Below are 20,360 nucleotides of genomic sequence, written 5' to 3'. Positions count from 1 at the left end.
TAGTATTGCACCAATCACCACAACAAATTCCTTGTGTGTGTTAACAAACTTGGCAATAAACCCCCTTTCTGATTCTGATTATAAGACTCTAACAAACTCTCTTAACAAATACCAGGAAACAACTGTTATTTACTATTTAATTGTGTCTTGCTGCTTTTAATGTTGATGTAAAGCGCTTTGAATTCCCTTGTCTTGAATTGTGCTATACAAATAAACTTGCCTTGTCTTGCTTTAAATCAAATACTTACCTTCTGTACTCTACTGCCCTTACTTTTTAACAACTTGTGCTTTTTATTATTATACCTCTTTTCTTGTGATTTTATTTCATTTTATTTGTTATTTACTGTTTAATTGAACCTTTTTTTTCTTCTCCTCACTTTCTTTATTAACAAAGACACCAATACAAACAATACAACAATACAAACTCTCGTAGAGGAAACACAAGTCTACTTCAAATTCTTCTTTGTAATGCTACATGAAGAACAATAACAAAACAACATAAATACACAAAACAAGAAAGAAAAAGGACTAGGGGGCATTTAATTGTTTAAATATAAATTAAATGGGCAAGTGCAATGATAATGACATAAGACCAAACCAAAAGAAAATCAGAGGAGCTAAACCACACAATGAGAGTAGCTTAGAGGAGTAGTGATTTAGAAATCATGTAAGAGATCATCCTAGCTGCCTTCCAGTCTTTTAGTCTGAGTAATGCTGAGTAATACAATTTAAATTCATTCATAAAACAGGAAAAAGAGGGTGTGTTACCTCTCCATTTACTACAATGGATGTGATATTTGGCTAAAAGTATGACAATATTTATGATATTAGAGTTGGACGAGCTTTGATTGTCTATATATAATAAGATGTGGGAAATGTTTAGAGAAGGAAACTTCAATTTTAAGGATAACCAGTTTTTAATATGTATCCAAAATTGTTGTGAATAATGGCAGGAAAAAAACAAGTGCTCCAATGTTTCATCATCAGAATTGCAAAAAGTGCAGGGATCAACCTCAAACTTGAATCTTCTCTTAAGAAATTGGGCTACTGGGTATATGTTATTGATTTTAATTGAACCTTGCCTGGCCTGAGATAATAAAGTTTTTTTTTAAGGCTTTAGCTTTTGCGCGGATGAATCTGCCCATGTGCTGCGGTTTCCGGTCTCTCCGCTCCTCTTTCTCCCTCGCAAGGTAACGTGGTCGCATCTGCTGCCTTCAGCTGCCTGACAAAGTCGATATATTCTTTATCTGCGTATGTTTTAACGGGGATTTAAGAGCATAATATTCTTATTTGCGATGTTGTAGACCTTTTGTGGCAGTAAATGTGTGGTTACAATGTGTAGGAGGAGAGATATGAGCCTGTCGCAGCCCGCTAGGCCACGTTGTCTGCAGGAGCTAATGTAGCTCCATTAGCAGGGGTGCACACAAGCCGGGACTCGAGGGCTAGTCTACTGCATGTTTTAGATGTTTCCCTGTCTTCAACACACCTGATTCTAATCACTGGTCGTCATCAACATTTACACAACTCTGTTGGTGGCACAGCCTTGTCTATCAGGGTTGTGTTGAGGCAGAAACATCTAAAACGTGTAGTAGACTGTCCCTGGAGTCCCGGCTTGTGTGCACCCCTGTCCATTAGAGTAAAACAGTTTTAAATGATTTGTATGTCCTTACCATTGGTTTACTTTCTCTTTATTATTACATTGAACTAGTTTTAATCGTGAAACTCAGGAAATATAGTCAAAACATGCGTCATAAATGAGCAGTTGAGCAATTTGCAATTGTTTTAAAGTGGCTTTAACTCGTGTTTTACCAGCTATACTTATTTAATAAATCTTATTTTTTATTTTAATTGTGTAAACCAGGTTCACCATGTCGTCCCATTTGCAGTGGATGGTTATCAGGAACTGCTCCAGCCTTCCTCATCAAGAGGAACGGACAGACCTACAGCACCGTAAGTTACTCACCTGTAAAGGTTTCACCATCATTACAGTCGGGGATTTTCCTCTATTAGTCCATGGGCCAGACCAGATATCAGCACCACTCAAGGTGACTAAACTTATGATTTTTGAAATTATCCATGTCTATTGATTATATTCTGGTATGATAACCCTTCCTGAGAGGCAGCTGGATCATAGTTATCAGCTCATGAAGTTACCCACCCCATTCAGGTTAATTGATGATTCTAAATTGGGGTTTATTATACATTTCCTGAATCCTTATGGTCCTGTGAGTATTCCAGTTTTTGTATTTTTTTTTGTTGTATATTTTGCATTTTGTGTCTCTATTGTTTATAAAACTAAGCTGGTTCCTCATCTCATTGTTATGTCCTGTATTTGCATGATAAGGACCAGTTTGTGACATCAGCCTAGCGGCTGTTATAGTTTCATAGGAGCCTAATGATGCTCTTCTAGTTTAAAGCTCACAATGACCGGTAACAACAATATACTATGGGGTATATTAAACATTTCCTGAATCCTTATGGTCCTGTGAGTATTCCAGTTTTTGTATTGTGTGTGTCTGTTGTTCCTAGATGACACAGGGCTAAAAGATAGTGTATCATTTAGGCGAAAATTGTGTAAAAAAGTGTGTTGTTTATAGTTCAAAGGGCTGCAGTGAACTCTATGTTGGTCAGAAAGATTCTCATCTTAGCTTGAATGAATGCTTAAAATGTCCCCTTTAAAATGATACCAAAGACGATATTGTGAAATATTGACAGATATCCTGTACATGAGTCTAAACCAGGATATGCAGCAGCATCTGAAATGTAATTTTCTGAAGGGGGTGGGTAACTTCATGAGCTGATAACTCTGATCCAGCTGCCACTCAAGAAGGGTTATCTTACCGAAAATATCATATACAGACATGGATATGTTCAAAAATCATAAGTAAGTTTGGTCACCTTGGGTGGTACTGACAAGTGAAATTTTGGGCTCTGGACCATGGACTATAAATTCAGCTGAGATGAATCAAGATTAAGATGTATTATAATGCTATTCTTCCCAGAGTGCCCTAGACTTGTACTCATGACCGCCTAAACCGAGACCCCAAAACAAACCTAATTATTTAATCTCGCTTGAGTTGTAGAACATCAGTCCAATCCTGGGGCCGGATTCACCAATATGTTCTTAATAACGATCTTAAGAGATGTCTTAAGATCTAAAATTAAGAACTTCTTAAGTGCAATTCCTCAATATTTTCTAAAGAACTGTCATTTCTTACGAATTTCTTATTTTTCCTACTTAAGAACTTCTTAAAATATGTCATATATACAGATAGTTTGGGTCTTAACCGTGAGTCACTCACTAAACATGGAGAAGGAGAAAAAGATGCAGGAACTTTTTAAGGCAGGAGCTTGAGGTTATGATTATTATGAGATTAATGTGCGAAAAAAAAAATACTATTGGGGAAATAAATAATAATTAACTACCACGATAACTAACATGCTAACAAACAGTTAACAAGCTCTTTGTGTAATTAATTACAAAGTATATCCTCAAACTATGACCTACTAGTCTAAACTTGCCTAAAATGTGTTGAAAAAGGTGATTTAGAGGCTTACCTTTTCACAGAAGAAACTTTAAGACAGGTCAAGGTTGTCTTAAAGTTAAGAAAAAGGTGAAGAACAAATTTGAGAACTTTTATTTCAAGAATACCATTTATTCTTAAGTTTTTTTCTTAAAAAGAAACTTAAGAAGAAAGTTGAGAAAATACTTAAGAACTTTTTTGGAGAATATGACTTCTCTTTTTTCTTCTTAAGACTGAACTTAAGAAAAAAAATGACACTTCAGAAGATTTTTCTTCTTAAGAATGTTTTGTGAATCCTGTATCGAAAGTGACTATGGTGTGTTTGTCGCCAGGTCATTGATAGTACAGGAAAATCAACCTAAGGAGCATTTCCCGTGTTAAAAGGATGTTTTGGTTCCTTTTCAACCCTGACGCTCCCTGACAAAAAAAAAAAAATGTTTTGTGAATCCGGCCCCTGGTTCAGCTGCTTATTTTACATGCTGATGTCGAACTCACTATAAATGTTTTCATCCATCAGCTGAGATCAGATATGTGTGGCGACTGCACTACCGCTATTTCTACACTATTGGAGGATTGACTCCAGTGCTTTTAAGGATTGACACGATTACTAACTAGTCCCAAAGTCCTCTAGCAGAATAACCAGCTCCAACACCCCCCTCCACCTCAGAAAATATTTTTTCAGATGACTTTATTAATCCCTTTGGGATTATCCCTCAGGGAAATTGACAAGCTCATTTGCTTTGACGCTATTCGTCCGTTATAAATGTATAATCCGGAAAAGATGACGTGGTGACATACACATGTTTAAACTACTTTGTGATTATCATATGATCTCAAAGGCTTAGGGCAGAGGTCGCTAACAGGCGGTCCGTGGTCCAGACCCAGAAGCCATCCTATGCAGTACCCGACCTATAATCAATAAATTACTGAGGGATTGTACATTTTGGCGGGGCACTTCTATTTTTACCAGCGCGGCTTTCCTAGTCTTCACGGCATTTGTTTATCAGACCTTACAGACCAATTGCATGCGAGTTCAGCCATCCCCCATGAGAGGCACGTGAAACAGGTGGATAAGGAAGTTAGCAATAGAGGGAGATGACATGGAGAGACAAGTGATTTTAAGAAAATGTTTAGAAAATTATGGATTAGCTAAGTTTCTAGCAGTTGGGCTTTTTGTGTAAATACAAGACTTTCAATATTCAACTGCTGTCAACCTCATGAATCCTGAAATAATGACCCAGTAAAGTTAGGCACTCCTCCTCATTGTAGTAGCTTTATAAAATGATCGTATGGGCCAGGAAGGTTATGATAGTTTATAGTAATTAATGCAAACAGGTTTTTAACGAATGACACTGCCATTGCAGGAGCCCAACAATCTGAAGGCAAGAAATTCCTTCCGCTTCAATGGTTTGGTGCACAAGAAGACCGTCGGTGTGCAGCCAGCTGCCGATGGCAAGGGTGTCGTGGTGGTGCTGAAGAAGCGTGCAGGTAAACTATATAATCTCTTTTCTTCATAATTTGAGTGAGTGCCGATGGTTGATTTGTATAATTGTAAATCTAGAGACTGGAAACCATTTCCTAATCCTTTCTAGGGCTGCAGCTATCGAATATTTTAGTAATCGAGTTTTCTACTGAAAATTCCATAGGTTAATCTGATAAAACATATTTTTGTTTAGTTAAAGAGCAATTATAAATATACATAAGATGTTGATATTAGAATTGATATTACTAAGACTAAATTATATAATACAGTAGGTTCATGGCTGTGCATTTAAAACCCCTGAACTTACACCAGTTGACCAAATTCACTGCCTTCACTTAAAAAACTAAGGATCTTACTAAGAAATCTTATTTCTAACCTAAAAATGCCATTACATCTGATAACACACACAACTTAAAGGTTGGGTGTTTTTCCCACGTGTTTCAATTGAACTTTCATTTGTGTCAAGCAAATTTTAAGTTCTAGTTAAGTTTTAAGTTCAAGTATAAGATTTTGAGTTTTGGCAGTATTCAAAATAAACTTATGAGACCTGCTGTATTGGAGCACATTAGACACCAGTGCTGCTTGTTTTATCCATGAATGACTAAGGAGCTATAATTGAAAACTATCCAACTAGCTTTATTACATTTTGATTTTTCTGACATTTTCTGCCTTTTCTTTTAGTTCAATCAATCAATTCATATTTATTTTGAGCAATAAACATAACATAAGTTACCTGCGTGCAACATAAAATTAAACAAATACCTTTTATCAGGTTTATCAGGTGCAGGTTCAAAATACAAATTAATTCGTCAAAACTCGAAAGGGAGTGGGAAGAAGAAAACGTATTTAATCCCACCCCTGTTTCTCATTAACAACTTGACAGATTTATTTTTTTTTAAACTGTAGTGGGAACAGATGTTTAGAGGAACCAATGTATGTCCCGGGTTAGAGGGGGAACATATAGGAGAACGGACCAGAAGAATATAGAGTGGATTAAAAATAAAAGTTAAGAACTGAGCTACATGTGTCTCCCATCTGGGCCATTGCAGACTGAGCATGGCATGTTACAAAAATTAAATGTAGTCCGGGTGAAATACCTGCTTTGAGCTGCAAAATTAAACGATTCCTCGAGGCAGAGAAAATTCCTCGATCATTTTTTGTAATCGAATTATTCGAGGAATCATTTCAGCCCTAATCTAGAGACTGGAGACCATTTCCTAATCCCTTCTGATTATTCAGAGCGGAGCTGCTCATTCTTTTACCCATAAGGCATGTTTGAGCGCTGTTCTGACACTAGTGGAGCAAAGATTTCAGTTCTCGTTGGTTGTTTTTGAATAATTCTGCTACTGTAGACAAATTAGCATTATCTTCATATTTTCTTTTTCTTTTCAATGTTGCACAGGCCAGCACAAACCTGCCACCTCTTATGAAAAGATCACCATCAACAAGAACTCCCGGGCCACCCTCAACAGCCTGAGGCACATCATCCGCAAGAACAACTACAGGAAAGACATGCGCATGGTGAGCTGAACCTCCGGTTTAGGATGGCAGAGTTAGAGTATACATTTTGGTTGTTTCTATATTTTAAACATGTATTTTGTTTCTTCAGGCTGCCCTACGTCGCGCCAGCGCTATTCTGAAGAGTCAGAAGCCAGTTGTGGTCAAAAAGAAGCGTACCAGGGCAACCAAGACTGCATAAACTGATGCAAGACACATGACAAAAAATAAAAGCTTTTCATCTTGCAAACGCTGTATTGTTCCGAGTCTTGTCTTACCTTGGTTTCATGTGGGGTGATGAAGGTATAATTGTGGAGGGGGGGCACAGTGGCTTTTTTCTTTTCCTGTTGGGTCATTTTCGCCTGTTCATTTAACATCCCTCATCCTAATGTGAATGATTTTTGCAGTCACAAGTGGGTCACTAAGTGGACAATCGCTTTCACTGACCTATTTCCAAGTTTGTTCCCACCAGGTTAAACTTCAGAGGCTTAAGAGAGCTGAAATTAGACATTTTAGACACTTGGGAGGGACTTAAAGTTGTTTTATTTGCTCCCACAATCAGGGTGCTTGCGCAAGTCTTGAAAGTCTTAATAAGTCTTGAATTTTGAAACACTGTTTTCCAGACCTTGAAAAGTCTTGAATTTTGTGTGAAAGTCTTAAAAGTATGGGGAAAAAATGTATATAATTTTACAGTATGCTCAAAGGCATTGTGAAATGAGAAATAGAAAGGTAGGCTATAAAACGTATAGTTTATTTAACTAAAATATAAAAATAGTTTATTTTTTGTTCTTACCAAGTGAGCTAGGTCAAATATGCACTTTTATGTGTTGTGATACAGCTGGTTCAGAAGTTAAAATGAGATAACATAAAGATAAGATCAGTCATGTTAAGGACAGAAAAAATAAGATGCGAGTGAAGAGACTGAATTCTACCTACATTCATCCATTTGTTCATGTGTTTTTATAGATAGTCTTCGTGACACTTGTTTGATGTGAAATTCATGTACTTGTGATTTTCATGTTTCGAAACGTTTTCATCAGTAAAAACAATTTACTGTGAATAATGCATTCGTTCATTGAATACTAGCCTATAAAAAATTCTAACAAACATTTCTAATAAACACAATTGGTACAATCTCAACCAATGAAGTAGGCAGTAGGCACACAAGTATACAAGTACGTAAAGTTAAGGTCTTGGGGAAAAAAAAATCAGTTTTAAAAAGGTCTGGGAAAAGTCTGGAATTTTAATTTGGAAAAAGAGCAAGCACCCTGACAATGTATTCAGCTTCGCTTTGATTTAGATACTGATGCAGGGACTAAAAAAATAGAGTTTCTACAATTTTTTAAAGTGTTTGCACATACATGAACTTTAGATTAGATGAACAGTTATAAAGATGTTGGGTGACATTACTGTACATGCAGCAGAAATGATAAAACTCCCATATTGAGATGATGCATGATCACTTTGTGCAACTAACATCATTGTTTTTGGTATTTCAAACATGCATCTAAAAACAATTTGTTCTTTTTATTTTGTATTTAGTCCATTTAAAAAATAATGTCGAGGCAAACAAGCTTTCTGTTGCCATACTTACTGAAGTGAAATCATTAAATGGATTTAAAGCAGCCCCCTGGCTTCTTTCCACACGTGGCTTTGGAATTAATGATCCAACTGTTATCACTCCCCCACCCGCCTCTCCAGCCCTGTAGGGTCTAAGCTGATAAAGCATCCTGTAACAATCATCCAGGGATTCAGACGTGCCACTGAAGGGGGACGCCCTGGTGCCGGTGAGGATGTGACTCGGCCTGTTTCTAGTGACAGCTATGAGGGGACTGAGGCCCGTGCTGCTGGTTCCTCTGACTCTGCTGGTGTTTGGAAGTTGGTGCTTTGAGCTGCAGGATACGATCCATACCTTGATAGAGGAGAACATCCACCTCCATGACCAACTGGAGAACCTCACTCAAGCCCTCAGGGAGCTAAAACGGATGCTCTGGCATCACGCAAATGGTACGGAGTCCTCTTCTTCATTTATGCATAAAAAATGTTTGTATGTATCAACAAAACGAAGGAGTAACACTACTTTAGATATTAAAACGGCTAATTTTATACCTAATACAAAAGTATTTTGTAACAGCTCTGTATTTTAGGATGCATACCTTCTTTGTAAGTCATAAAAGCTCTGAATTGAGTAGAAAGTAGGATGCTTAATGAGTCCACGTCACTTTTAAAATGCAAAGGTTTTATGAAATCCTGGCATTCAAGGTCAAAACAGATGTTTCATTTACTGATAGTGTTACGTCTCTTAATCCTTTCCCTGCTGCCTTCACTTTCTCACGCATACCAACCATACATGGCGTCTGATTTTCTCTTACCTCTTCTCTTTGCAGGTAGAGTAGAGATGGGCGGTATGGACTAAAAAATGTATCACGATAATTTCTGGCATTTATCCCGATAACGATAAAAATGACGATAAAAAAAATACCAATTCAACTCCACCTTTTCAACTATAAATCTATCTCGCTCTCAGATCCGCCATGTTTGTTACATAAAAACGTCATCAACGGGAATTTTTCCTTTTTTCTTTCTTTCTTTCTTTCTTTCTTTCTTTCTTTCTTTCTTTCTTTCTTTCTTTCTTTCTTTCTTTCTTTCTTTCTTTCTTTCTTTCTTTCTTTTATTTCTTTCTTTCTTTCAGGCTCATTTCCTTCCTTCCTTCCTTCCTTTTTCCCTTCCTTGCTTCTGTCCTCCTGCTCTCTCCTTCCTTCTTCCCTTCCTCTTTTCTCCCTTCCTTCCTTCCTTCCTCCTTTCCTTGTTTTCTCCCTTCCTTCTCCCCTTTCCTTCCTTCCTTCCTTCCTTCCTTCCTTCCTTCCTTCCTTCCTTCTTTTTTCCCTTCCTTCCTTCTTTCCTCCTGCTCTCTCCTTCCTTCTTCCCTTCCTCTTTTCTCCCTCCCTTCCTTCCTTCCTTCACGTACGTTGTGCGTGGATTTAACGCAGAACCATAAATCAGCTTTACACAATAAAAAAATCAACGGGAATTTATCGTTTTTACCGCGAGATGACAAATTCTTATCGTGAGGAATTTTTTCGACGGTATATCGTGAACTGTAAAATATCGCCCATCCCTAACCCACAGGGTTGCTTTTCTTGCAGTTTTGTAACCTATCCTAGTCTATTACATATTAACAAAGTTGACTGTGTTTCAAATGCAGACCCAGATCATCACGAACACCACGGTGAGGATGCTCAACATCTCTGGGAAGAATGGTCACAACACGGTGTGTATCTTTACAGTTCACTGAAACATTGCAGTAAATGTAGTCGGGCAGCGGACGGTGCATGACAGTTCAGCCTAGATTTCAAGGTCATCCAGGGTGCAAATGAAAGGGGACGATGACATGTTTTTCGACTAGAATTAAACCAAAAATAAGTTTATAGATTATCAGATGAAACTTGAGTCCAGTATGAGATAATGAGATGGTATTTTCCCTCCTTCACAGCAGGCATGAGTGCAGAAACTCATCTGCTATTGGAGCATGCCTTTTGTGGACATGAGCTGCACGACTCAGCTGCCCCGTTCCATGAAGAAACAGCTCTCCTCCTGCTGGTGGTGTTACCCTGCATCACCCTGCTGCTGCTTAGCTGTTTGTAGGCTACATTAGCCTCTTGTCAGAACTAGGGGTGGGCAAAAATATCGCGATACTTTTCCAGCCGATTCAATATCGATATTCAAAATATGAATATCGATTTTTTTGATTTTTTTTTTATCCCATTATATCACCCAGTGCTCCTACCTAAGTCCTGGGCATTGCCACTCTCTACCAACCCCGGGAGGGCCCTGCACTGAGCTCAGGTTTTATTTCACGTTTTTTTCATTTTATAATTTATTTTTTATATAACACAATTGCCTGTCCTTAAAAAATGAAAAATAATGGACAGAGGTTTATTTATTTATGGATTTATATCTATACTGACTGATCACTGTGCCTGTCCTTGGTTTTAGTACCCATCTTTCTTGTGTTTATTATCATTTGCCACATAATTAAAGCAACCTCATACTAAATTTAATGTTAATTTCATATGATGTAAATAATATGAAAAACATATACAAATATGTTGTAACTTTAGCTTGTATAGTTATAATAAAACATTGTTTTGACTCAGTTTGTCCCATGAATTGTCACTATAATCTGATGAACGTGCAACTCGGATTTTAAGATCCATCACTATCATCTGATGTACATTTATACAACTTGGATTTTAAGATGTGTAATGCATTTTTAAAATTTTCTGTGAACTATGTAGAATATAATAATCGGGATATCGCATAATCGGGATATCGCAATGTGTATCGTATCGTGGCTCAAGTATCGTGATGCGTATCGTATCGTGAGGTCCTTCGCAATACCCACCCCTAGTCAGAACTGTTACTGTGCTCCACATTGTTTAGTTTCACATGCAAAGTTGGCTTTGGTATTTTTTTTGGGGCCAGCAGGAATAAAGCATGCAGTGAAATTTGCTCAGACAGGAAGTTTTGATGCTGCAGGGATCACTGCCTCCCTGCTCTCGCTCTGTTCCAAGTGATTATTGAGCCAGCAGGATTCAATGAGATGACCTTATCTATCTATGCTGGACACATCACCTCTGGAGTATTTACTGAACTGGAAAGTTTAGGCTGGTGTGTCAGAGCAGAAAAAAACTGAATCACAACAGCTAACTGGTGGCTCGTCTGACCTCAGTAAAGCCTGGCAAATAAACTCAGCAACCTGATTAAGCTGTTTTGCAACTACAGAAACAGAGGGGGGAGGGAAAAAAAAGTACAAATAAAGATACATTTGTTGATTTTTGTATAATTTTTTTGATTGCTTGATATCAGTGGCGTCAATTCAGTGGAAGCTAAGGTATGGCAAGGTTACGAGTCACAGAACTTAACTAGAGTATCAATCAACATGTCCAGCAAATACTCATCACAGAAGTCTGCTATGGAGCTTATCTGTGTGGTCAAGAAAATTGGAACTTTTTCAAATGCAGTCTCGCTCACTGCAAAAAGTAAAAAAAAAGGAATATTTGTCTTATTTCTAGTTAAAATGTCTAATTTTTTGTCAAAAAATCTCATTACACTTAAAACAAGAGTCATCACCAGAAAAATAACTTATTTTACCATGTTCACCTGTTTCAAGTAAAATTTCACTTGAAATAAGTAGAAAAATCTGCCAGTGGGACAAGATTTATCTTCTCATTACAAGCAAAAAAATCTTGTTCCACTGGCAGATTTTTCTACTTATTTTAAGTGAAAATCTACTTGAAACAGGTGAAAATGGTTGTTTTTGAGTCTTGTCTTAAATTTAATGAGATTTTTGACTATAAATTAGACATTTTAACTAGAAATAAGATAAATATTCTTGTTAAGATTTTGAGTTTTTGCAGTGTATGATAACTAGTGAAATCGATCATGTTCTGATATGCATTTGTAGTTATTCTATATGTATTAAGTAATAGAATAATCAATACAAATAGACACAGAGTAATTCCATAAATGTATTAAAAAAACAAACATTTACATTTTCCCTTGAAGCCAAGGTGTGGCGGCTGCCGTACCCAATTGACGCCTCTGCTTGATATTTAGGTGGTTAACATTTAATCCTTAATCCTGATCATTTTAAAACTAGTGTAGCAATATCACTTCTGACCACATGAGGGCAGCATATCACAAGATAACTCATGAGTCAATTTCAGGTGAAGGACACAACAAAGTTCTCCTCCAGGTACAACAGAGGCTAGGTGATTTTATTGTGAACCCTTTACCATTATAATCATTGATGTAGAGCAGCATCTGCCTGGTACAAGAATTGATCATTGATAGTGCAGTCCTGATGTCTGGCTGTTTATTTTCTTGTAAAGCTGAAAGGTTAAAACTAGAGCTGGGGATCGATTCAAATGTCAAGAATCGATTCGATTCCGATTCTTAAGTTTCAGAATCGATTATCACCATCTGATTCGATCCGATTCGATTCGATATTGATTTGGGTTAGTGTTTCCTGGATTATATGACTGTAAAATAACTAGTGAAATAATAATTTCACAATAATTATTGTGAAATAACTAAGAAATAAATAACTCAAATAGGCATTTCAATATCCATTTAAAGTGCAAAAAAATTAAGAAACTGCAACAGCTCAAGCAGTAAACTAATTATTTTAGCTGGTCTGATTTATTCTGTCACCAGACACACAGCTGGACATGAAGCACCCGGCATTTTTCAGGTATTTCATGACAAACCGTGTCCGATAACAGAGAAACCAAACAAGCTATAGTAAATATAGATAATATGAACTTCATTGAACTAATATAACATTTAGAAATTTAAGCTGAAATGTCCAGCATTTTCTCTAAAGAAAAGTTCATTTAGTTTAGGAGTTTTCAAAACTACTTGGACTACTGGGATTAAAGTTCACCAGGCAAAAATGTAATGATGGGAAAAAAAAAAAAAAAAAAATTTAATCAAAGAAAAAAAAAAATCTTTGGAGATACAAATCGATTTTTAGAAATTAATATGAGAATCGATTTAGAATCAGAAAATTGATTTTTTCCACACAGGCCTAGTTAAAACTTTTGTAACAATGAATTCCTGCCTTGAAAAAAAAAAGAACATGAATGCAAATATAACAAGCAGTGAATCCAAACATGTTGCAGTTTATTTTCCCAACTATTTGAAATGGTACAGCACATAAAAAAGTTATAAAATCAACTAAAAGGGTCAGTTTGAAGGTTTTACATTCTGCAAAGTCAAACACAAATAATGAGGTGGAGATGAAACAAAGCAAAGGAATGTTTTTCTTTTTTTAATAAATATTTGAAAGCCACAACTCAAAAAATTTTGCCCACACTACGTACAGAATTTCCACCATGCATAACATGATAATCATAGTAGCTAATATTAACTGTAACTTATGTTTACAATGGAATGATGTGAAACAGCTGAAGGTGTGATATGTGTGCATTTACATTGTGTTCTGCTCCATAATCACTACAGGGGGTCCACAAACATAAATATGATGTAAAGTCCATGCAGATTGAGTATAAAGCATGTTATAATACGGCTCTAGTCTATGTCAAGGTCAGAGTCTTCATCACTCACATTGCTCTGTGTTATTGCTCCATTGCGAAGTGTCTTTGGGCCGACGGGGGACTTGTCGGGCAGCAGGCCGTACTCCTGCAGCAGGGCCTCCAGGTCCACAGCAAAGAAGTCGTCGCCGAGCTGGTCCGTGAGCCGCACAAAGTTCCCAATCAGGTCCCCTCCTTTGTAAACCAGCAGGGCGGGCAGAGCACTGTCTCTGAACAATGCACTGGTGCTGATGGCCGAGCTGCGCACGCTGCAGAACTTCACCAGAGGGTATTCCTGCGCCAGACACATCAGGCTGCCACGCATGGCCTCGCAGCCCGGGATGTCCGACTCGTAGATGTGGATCATGATCAGTATGCTTTTGTCCTCTTTGTCCAAAGCGTCCAGGAAGTCCTCGCCACTGTTAAGCTCGTGGACCTGCTCAAAGCGCTTTCCACGGCAGAGCTGGCGCCGCATCTCTTCGATGCGCTGCATGCGATACTGCTGGAGGAAGTCTTCATCATCATCCTCTTGCTGGAGCCTGTTATATTCTTGCATGGTCATCTTTGAAGCACAACAGTGGAAAAATATACAATTAGTACAACATTTTTAGAGATGTGCTTATTAGGATGTATTTCATCTGCTTTTTGTAAATCTGATTATTTTAATTTCTGGCACATAAAAAAAGAAACATCTGGGCTCTTTCTAGTTCAGGGGTCGGCAACCCAAAATGTTGAAAGAGCCATATTGGACCAAAAACACAAAAAACAAATATGTCTGGAGCCGCAAAAAATGAAAAGTCTTGTATGAGCCTTAGAATGAAGGAAAATGGCGAAACGCGAAATGTCGAGAAAAAAGTTGAAATTTTGAGAAAAAAGTTGGAGTGTCGAGGAAATAGTAAAAATTTCAAGAAAAAAGTCGAAATGTCGAGAAAAAAGTCAAAATGTCGAGAGAAAAGTCGAAATGTCGAGAAAAAAGCCGAAATGTCGAGATTAATGTTGAAGTACAATTTCGAGAAAAAAGTTGAAATGTCAAGAAAAAAGTCGAAATGTCGAGATTAAAAAGGAAAGGAAAAAAGAAAAAAAGGTCAAACATTTTTGAAAAAGCTCCAGGAGCCACTAGGGCGGCGCTAAAGAGCCGCATGCGGCTCTAGAGCCGTGGGTTGCCGACCCCTGTTCTAGTTAAAGATAAACAAAACATCTGGAGTTTAAAAGATATGCTGTGCCGATAACTTAACTATTCAACAATTAGCCAACATTTAGGATTTTTTTCATCAAGCTTGCCATTAGTTTGTGTAGAAAAGCACTTTACACCAGATCTAATTAACTCGTAAAATGTATTAAATATAAATTAAGCGGAAATTTAGTCCAAATCCTGCTTACTTTTCCTTTGAGCTTGGCCTGCAGCTCTTTCTCTTTCTCTTTGTCTTTCTCCAGGTCGAGGTCAGAGCGGCAGGTCATCGACAGCTTCTTCAGCAGAGTCTCCATCTCTTTCTTCTGCTCTTGTTTCTGCTCCACCTCCAGCTGCTTGTACTTCCTCCAGTCATTGATCACACCCTTGGGTCCTGACAAGAAATTGCAGTGTAAAGGACCAATTGCCTTTATTTGGTCATTTCTTTTCACAGAAATTGCCTTTTGCACTACCATCTTAGTACTAGTAAATGTTGTATTTATTTATGTGAACTTTCTTAGGAATGTCTTGTCTATCTGTTGTGCCTGCGCACTTTATACGTTTCACCGAGGGAAGTGGGAAACGTCCTCTCGATTCCTTGTATGTCTTAACATGTGAAGAATTGACAATAAAGCTACTTTGACTTCTTTTTTCAGTTACTTTTCTTGTATAAATATTTATGATTAATGTTATTTTAGCACCTGTCTTTAGTTGAAAGGACGAACGATCCTTTGAAACGATGAAATGAGAATTTTATTTTGAAAAGGACTTATTTTGAATGTTCGGACAGGATATCCTCCGTCGCAGTTAACGGTTGTTGTCGGGTTTTTTTTTATGCTGCAACTGCTGCGTGTTTACATACTTTTCTAAACGGACGGAGATTTCAACTGATTTTTTGTGATAGTGTCTCAGTTAGAGAGGACAAAGGTAATATTGCATGAATATGTTTGTAAATATTTGTTTGAAGTGTTAAGATTAATATCTGTTTGCTGCAGCTCTTACGGTGTGAAGGAACTTAATAAACTCCTGAACATCAGTTGAAGACTCCAACGTTTCTTTCTGAGGACACTACATGCAGCTTTGAGTAATTGATGTGGACGAGAATTTTCCACCAGAATTTTGTGGCTTTTGGGTGAATAAAGTTACAATATTTAGATGTTGTTTGGGTATATGCTGGCCATGTTGTATTGTGTATTTTTAAATAGGGCTGGGGATCGATTCAAATATCAAGAATCGATTTGATTCCGATTCTTAAGATTCAGAATCAATTATCATGCTTTGATTCGATCCGATATTGATTTGGGTTACTGTTAATAAAACTGTTTTTTCAGCTGTTGCATGAATTATATGACTGTAGTTATGCAACATATTAATACTAGTATTATATTGAGATTAAACAGCAAGTATTGGCAGCTAATGATGCTGTAAGGACCAATCAGCTCCCAGAATGCTGATAGAACTGCTTTCAGAAACATCATGGTGCAGAATTATCAAACAGATCCAGGGCAGCAAAAAGAGGACGAAAGAAATCGCTTTTGTTTTTTCCCCATTTATGAGAATTTGGTTTTTAACATTTATGCAAATGTAACCCCAAGACAGTATAGAAAGAAAGAAACTGAAAACTTTCATGTTTTCATACCTTTAAACATATTTAAAAGGCAAAAACATGGCACCAGTTATTCTCGTGTCCAACAAAATATTCATTTTTTGGGCATAAACAAAAAAGTACTAAAAGTTGTAATGATGAAAAAAAAAAACTTTTTTTTTTTTTTTTTTTTTTTTAAAATCGATCTTTAGACATATGAATCGATTTTTAGGAATTAATATGAGAATCGATTTACAAATCGGAGAATCGATCTTTTCAACTCAGGCCTATTTTTACATTTTACAGGATAAATGCATGTGTTACGGCATTTCTCAAATATTTACCACTGTTGTTAAGGAAATCAATCACTAGTCTTGAGCAAAGTTGGTTTAAGTTTTTTTCCCCCTCAAATACTGTGAATCACACACGAAAATAAAGATAAGAACATCCATGTTACCAGTGTTGACAGCGCTTCCATCTGCGCTGTATTCTATCTCGGGTTCAACGACACTGGCATCACGGACTGTCTTGTGCTCTCCCTCTTCGTCCTCGTTGTCGCTGCCTTCATCCTCACTGCTGCTGTAGTAGTACTGCAGCTTCTCCCCCAGTATCTTGTCATCCAGAGTCGTCATGGTAACGGTTCACCTGTGGGAAGAAGAACAATGGATGCATTTAATGGTTTCATATTCCATACATTAAAAAAAAAAAAAAAAAAGTGGAACATCTTTCATGCCTTTTCATACAAGCATACCACTTAACTGCAACACAGCATTACCACCGGCTTTGCTACAGTGGCTGAGATTAATATTTATCTCACAGACTGCAACGGACAATTAGGTCTTTCTGTGTGGAGTTGGCATCTTCTCCCTGTGTTCCCTTGGCTTCAATTGGTCCCTAATGTGAGCTACCCTCACAAAAACATGCAGAGGTTGTACTTCTTGCGTCAGCTCAGGAAGTTTAACCCGCCACAGCAGCTGCTGACCACGATCAGCCACCAAACTAGACAGGCCCAGACTGCAACGGACCAAAAGGGTGTGCAGAGAGGATAACTGGGACTAACCTCAGGAAATGGGCAGTAAACATTAGGCCTGTGTTGAAAAAAATCTATTTCCCAATTCTAAATCGATTCTCATATTAATTCCTAAAAATCGATTCATATGTCTAAAGATCGATTTTTTTTTCCCTTTTATTTATTTATGTATTTTTTTTTTTCATCATTACAACTTTTGGTTATTTTTTTGTTTATCCCCAAAAAAGGAATGTTTTGTTGGACACGAGAATAACTGGTACCATGTTTTTGCCTTTAAATATGTTTAAAGCTATGAAAACATTAAAGTGTTAGGTTATAATTGCATAAATTGTCTATATTTCATTACTTTATATAATGTCTTGGGGTTACATTTGCAAAAAATGCTAAAAACCAAATGCTCAAAAATTAAAAACCAAACTAGACCGAAAATGGAACAAATTAAAACGGAATGTGGGAAAAAATAAAACCGATTTCATACGGCCCTATCTCTGTTTGCTGGCCTGGATCTGCTGTTTAATCTCAATATAATACTAGTAGTAATATTTTGCATAACTACAGTCATATAATTCATGCAACAGCTCAAAAAACAGTTTTAATAACACTAACCCAAATCAATATCGGAATCGAATCGAATCAAATCTTGATAATCGATTCTGAATCTTAAGAATCGGAATCGAATCGATTCGATTCTTGACATTTGAATCGATCCCCAGCCCTAGCTAACATCTCTGCAGACCCCTCACACCCAGGACACAGTCTGGTTGAACTCCTGCCCTCTGGACGGCGCTACAGAGCTCTGTACACCAAAACCTCCGGACTCAGAGATAGTTTCTTCCCCCAAGCTGCTGCTCCGATGAACTCTCATCACTCATAGAGTCTCAGAGTAATCAACCACTGTGCAATAATAATAATAATAAGAAACCACAATCATATGCAGAGGTGGGTAGTAACAAGTTACATTTACTCTGTTACATTTACTTGAGTAAGTTTTGGGAAATTTTGTACTTTTAGGAGTAGTTTTGGATCACTGTACTTTTTACTTTTACTTGAGTAGATTTGTGAAGAAGAAACTGTTACTCTTACTCCGCTACATTAGGCTACGTTGAGCTGTTACTTTTCTTTTATCCCTTTTATCCGCGTACGTGTCAATCTCATGACATCACTAGGGGATTGTTTGGGGAAAAATGTTTGTTTTTGCATGTTTTGTCACATTTACACAGACTCAAACACACACAGAGTTTATATGAGTTCATGGGCTTGTTCTAGTTCTGCTGGTTAAAAAAGAAAAGTACAAAGGCTTGAAATTTTGTGCTACTTTTGCTTAATTTATTTTTTATTCTGTTATTTTATTAAAGTACTTGAATTTATTTTAAGATTATCTTAATTTAAGCTATTTTTTATTAATTTTAATTAATTTTATTGATTTAATTTGCCTGAAGATGATTATTTTGTACTTTTGTCTGTTTGAATGGTTGTGATAAAAAAATAATCAGGTGTTACTCTACAGTTACTCAGTACTTGAGTAGTTTTTTCACCAAGTACTTTTTTACTTTTACTCAAGTAATTATTTGGATGACTACTTTTTACTTCTACTTGAGTCAAATTATTCTGAAGTAACAGTACTTTTACTTGAGTACAATCTTTGGCTACTCTACCCACCTCTGATCATATGCTGTAACAATGCACCTTTCAATAACCATGACTACCTCATACTGCTGCACCTTTCACTTTTAAATTCTATAAATGTTAATAAGAGCCATATTTGTTTGTAACTATTTAAATCTGTGTTCAGTGAGCGAAACAACCGAAGTCAAATTCCCTGTCTGGCATGTTCAAACTTGGCCAATAAAGCTGATTCTGATTCTGATAATGGACCCCAGTAGGAATGGGTGATATTTTACCGTTCACGATTAACCGTCACAAAAATTCCTCACGATAAGAATTTTTCATCTCGCGGTAAAAACGATAAATTCCCATTGATGAGGTTTTTGTGTAAAACTGATTTATGGTTCTGCGTTAAATCGACGCACAACGTACGTGAAGGAAGGAAGGAAGGAAGGAAGGAAGGAAATTAGCCTGAAAGAAAGAAGGAAAGAAAGAAAGAAAGAAAGAAAGAAAGAAAGAAAGAAAGAAAGAAAGAAAGAAAGAAAGAAAGAAAGAAAGAAAGAAAGAAAGAAAGAAAGAAAGAAAGAAAGAAAGAAAGAAAGAAAGAAAGAAATGAGCCTGAAAGAAGGAAAGAAAGAAATGAGCCTGAAAGAAGGAAAGAAAGAAAGAAAGAAAGAAAGAAAGAAAGAAAGAAAGAAATGAGCCTGAAAGAAAGAAAGAAAGAAAGAAAGAAAGAAAGAAAGAAAGAAAGAAAGAAAGAAAGAAAGAAAGATTCCCGTTGATGACGTTTTTGTGTAACAAACATGGCGGATCTGAGAGCGATATAGATTTATAGTTACAAAGGTGGAGTTGAATTGGTATTTTTTTTATCGTAATTTTTATCGTTATCGGGATAAATGCCAGAAATTATCGTGATACATTTTTTAGTCCATACCGTCCATCCCTAATCCCCAGACTATTATGTTGATACTGATGAATAATCAAGAATGGCAGACAGCTATAAGAATAGAAATGGGGTTATTAAATTAAAAATAACTAAAAACTGGGACATGTATAGCTGGCTTATGTTAATCACATCAGTTCATTAAACTTGGGCCTTTTATGGTTCACTGATCCGCCTCTAATCCTGCTGTGAGCAGATGGAGACAAAAGTAGGCTGTTGTCCCTTTTTTGACAATGCTTTTATTTTTCAAAAGTAATTAGCAGCTGTTTTACTTAGTTTCTATTTAATATAAGTAAAAAAAATGTCATTTCTGCCATGAATTATAACAGTGGCCAGGAGGAGGCCGGAAAATCTCAGTTTACTATCGTATTCCAGCCCTTAAATTATATTTCCTCAGGTGCATTGACATTTCAGCAACAATAATAAGA

At 36.8% G+C, this 20,360-nt stretch overlaps 2 protein-coding genes and 1 non-coding gene across 3 annotated transcripts in view; 2 read left to right on the top strand and 1 right to left on the bottom strand.

Annotated features, from left to right (window-relative positions):
• Positions 1-1,868: 1,868 nt before the first annotated feature.
• Positions 1,869-6,757, top strand: rpl28 (ribosomal protein L28). The gene is given in 5 exon segments (XM_061733728.1): positions 1,869-1,913; positions 1,915-1,950; positions 4,889-5,012; positions 6,410-6,528; positions 6,617-6,757. Coding segments are annotated over 5 exon segments (414 nt in total). The 3' UTR covers positions 6,707-6,757.
• On the top strand, positions 3,819-3,947 carry LOC133455818 (small nucleolar RNA SNORA71). The gene has a single exon (XR_009783743.1). It is a non-coding gene; the product is annotated as a small nucleolar RNA SNORA71 (small nucleolar RNA).
• Positions 6,758-13,160: 6,403 nt separating the features above from the next.
• Positions 13,161-20,360, bottom strand: part of pdcl (phosducin-like) — a 7,515-nt gene continuing 315 nt past the window's right edge. Inside the window, exons 2-4 of the mRNA XM_061733727.1 lie at positions 16,812-16,999; positions 14,982-15,163; positions 13,161-14,163 (exon numbers count right to left, since the gene is read on the bottom strand). Coding sequence (XP_061589711.1) covers positions 13,600-14,163; positions 14,982-15,163; positions 16,812-16,986 — 921 coding nt within the window. The 5' untranslated portion in view covers positions 16,987-16,999 and the 3' untranslated portion in view covers positions 13,161-13,599. The remainder of the gene's footprint in view (positions 14,164-14,981; positions 15,164-16,811; positions 17,000-20,360) is intronic.

This window comes from Cololabis saira, chromosome 11, assembly GCF_033807715.1.
Source record: "Cololabis saira isolate AMF1-May2022 chromosome 11, fColSai1.1, whole genome shotgun sequence".
In the NCBI taxonomy this organism is placed as follows: Eukaryota; Metazoa; Chordata; class Actinopteri; order Beloniformes; family Belonidae; genus Cololabis; species Cololabis saira.
The sequence above is the reverse complement of the archived record's forward strand: the minus strand, read 5'-3'. Positions and strand labels throughout refer to the sequence as shown.